Consider the following 1,878-nt stretch of genomic DNA (forward strand, 5'->3'; position numbering starts at 1 on the left):
CACGTTAACATCAGGGTTTTCCAGAGCAAATACCTGCATGAAGAAAAATGCACATAAAAGAATATTATATCTATTTTATAGATTATAGAGATATTGTGAATTAAAAAATATATATATACCTTAAAGTACATTTCTCGTGCTGCTTTCACGGAAGCGTATTGGCCAGCGCCAGTGCACGGTTGAACTGCAAACATGGATGTAATATTGATAACCGTCTTTTTAATAGTTTTACTAGCAAACATATTCATGACCACCGCGTTTAATACGGTAGGTACAAAAAAGTTTAAATCGTAGAATTCTCTCCAGATTTTCAAGTCCAATAAATCGTTTATTGCTAGAAAGAAATCGCCCGGGGAACCAACATTATGTACCAGAATCACTCGATCAAACGCGTTGAAAGTAGTTCCCCTCAATGATTCCGACATGAATTCTAGGACACATAAAAATAAAATTATTGTCATAAAATTGAAATTCTTTCTGGTCATTGCATCCATACGTGTCCAAAATATTTTAAAAATAAGAATGATTAGCTTTGAATTTAGTATCAGTTGATTTTAGAGGTATGCGAATAGTTCGAATTCGAATCGAATCGAATCGAATCACAGTGGATTTCGTGATATTTATTACGTTTAATAATTAACATGTAATGTAAATCTGGGAAAATTTGAATCAGATTCGATTCGTATTCGAATTAAAGAGATATTCGACTCGATTCAATTCGATTTTGAACATATGTTATAAAAAATTCGACTTGATTCGATTCGATTATGCAAATGCTTGATTCGCACATCTCTAGTTGATTTATTCAAGACCACACGATTTACCTTTTAATTTGGTATCAGTTGATTTACTTAAGTCCGCACTAATGGTACAGACTTTCACTTTGGACGGTATACTTTTTGCAACTTCCTGCAACGCATCCTTATTCCTCGCTAATAAAAGCACGCGCGAATCTTTCTCCAGCATCGAACCAAGTGTTATCGCGATTTGGCGACCGATACCGCGACTCGCACCAGTTATTATCATAAAAACTTTGCCGGATAATGCTTCGACCGACATGGTGTCCTATGACTTATGTCGCAAATTTCGGGAAACTATTTAGTAGCCTCTGAATTGTGCTCTGTTGACGGCTAGGGTTCACCATTTGCAATTCCTTTGTAATATCTTGTTCTCGCTTATTGGCTTGTACTTATACAGTCACTTGAAGTACATCCGCTTTCAGGAGATAAACTAAATCGCTAGCTGTTAAAGGTTAAAGGTCATAAAAACTAAACTAAATAAGTTTACAGATAAGTTTTTTGAAAAAAAAGGAATGATTCTATTTTGGAACATATACCTATATATATATTGGGTAGTAACTAGTTAATTAAAAGTTAAATAAAAAAATTAAGTAGTTGATAACTTTTAACTCAACTGAGATAATTTTAAATGAGTTAATTTTTAACTTCAATAAATTAATTTTTTTTAAACACAAACTTTAACTTATCATTTTTCTTAAGTTAAGAAATTTCTTTATTTCTCTAAACGGCAATATTGTTTTTCTATAAAATTCTAAATATTTTAGCGAATTAGTTTAGATAAATCTTAAAGCTCAAAATTATATTCGTAATCGGGCGCGATGTTTTCAGTGTCCAAAGGTGTAGAGAAATTGACAAACTTAGAGTTCTGTTTTACGCATGATGCACACAATGCATAATTTATCTTTGTTTAACATTCTGTAAATAACAAAGACAACATAAATGACGCATTATGCGTAAACTGTAGATATAATGATACAGCGTTTAATTATAACAACAATAGCAAATGCTCTCTGAAGGCAACCTTATTATTAGAATAAAAAGGCGATGTTTATTAAAACAAATCAAATATTAAAATTTG

General features: G+C 31.9%; 1 protein-coding gene and 1 pseudogene across 1 annotated transcript in view; both read right to left on the bottom strand.

The window, feature by feature from the left end:
• LOC105450634 overlaps positions 1–1,067 on the bottom strand; it is a 6,625-nt gene extending 5,558 nt beyond the window's left edge. Inside the window, exons 1-3 of the mRNA XM_011690566.1 lie at positions 825–1,067; positions 120–430; positions 4–33 (exon numbers count right to left, since the gene is read on the bottom strand). Of these exons, the coding sequence (XP_011688868.1) occupies positions 4–33; positions 120–430; positions 825–1,059 (576 nt within the window). The 5' untranslated portion in view covers positions 1,060–1,067. The remainder of the gene's footprint in view (positions 1–3; positions 34–119; positions 431–824) is intronic.
• LOC105450580 overlaps positions 1,062–1,878 on the bottom strand; it is an 18,494-nt pseudogene continuing 17,677 nt past the window's right edge.

Source organism: Wasmannia auropunctata, unplaced genomic scaffold (genome assembly GCF_000956235.1).
Source record: "Wasmannia auropunctata unplaced genomic scaffold, wasmannia.A_1.0 LD336060.1, whole genome shotgun sequence".
NCBI lineage: Eukaryota > Metazoa > Arthropoda > Insecta > Hymenoptera > Formicidae > Wasmannia > Wasmannia auropunctata.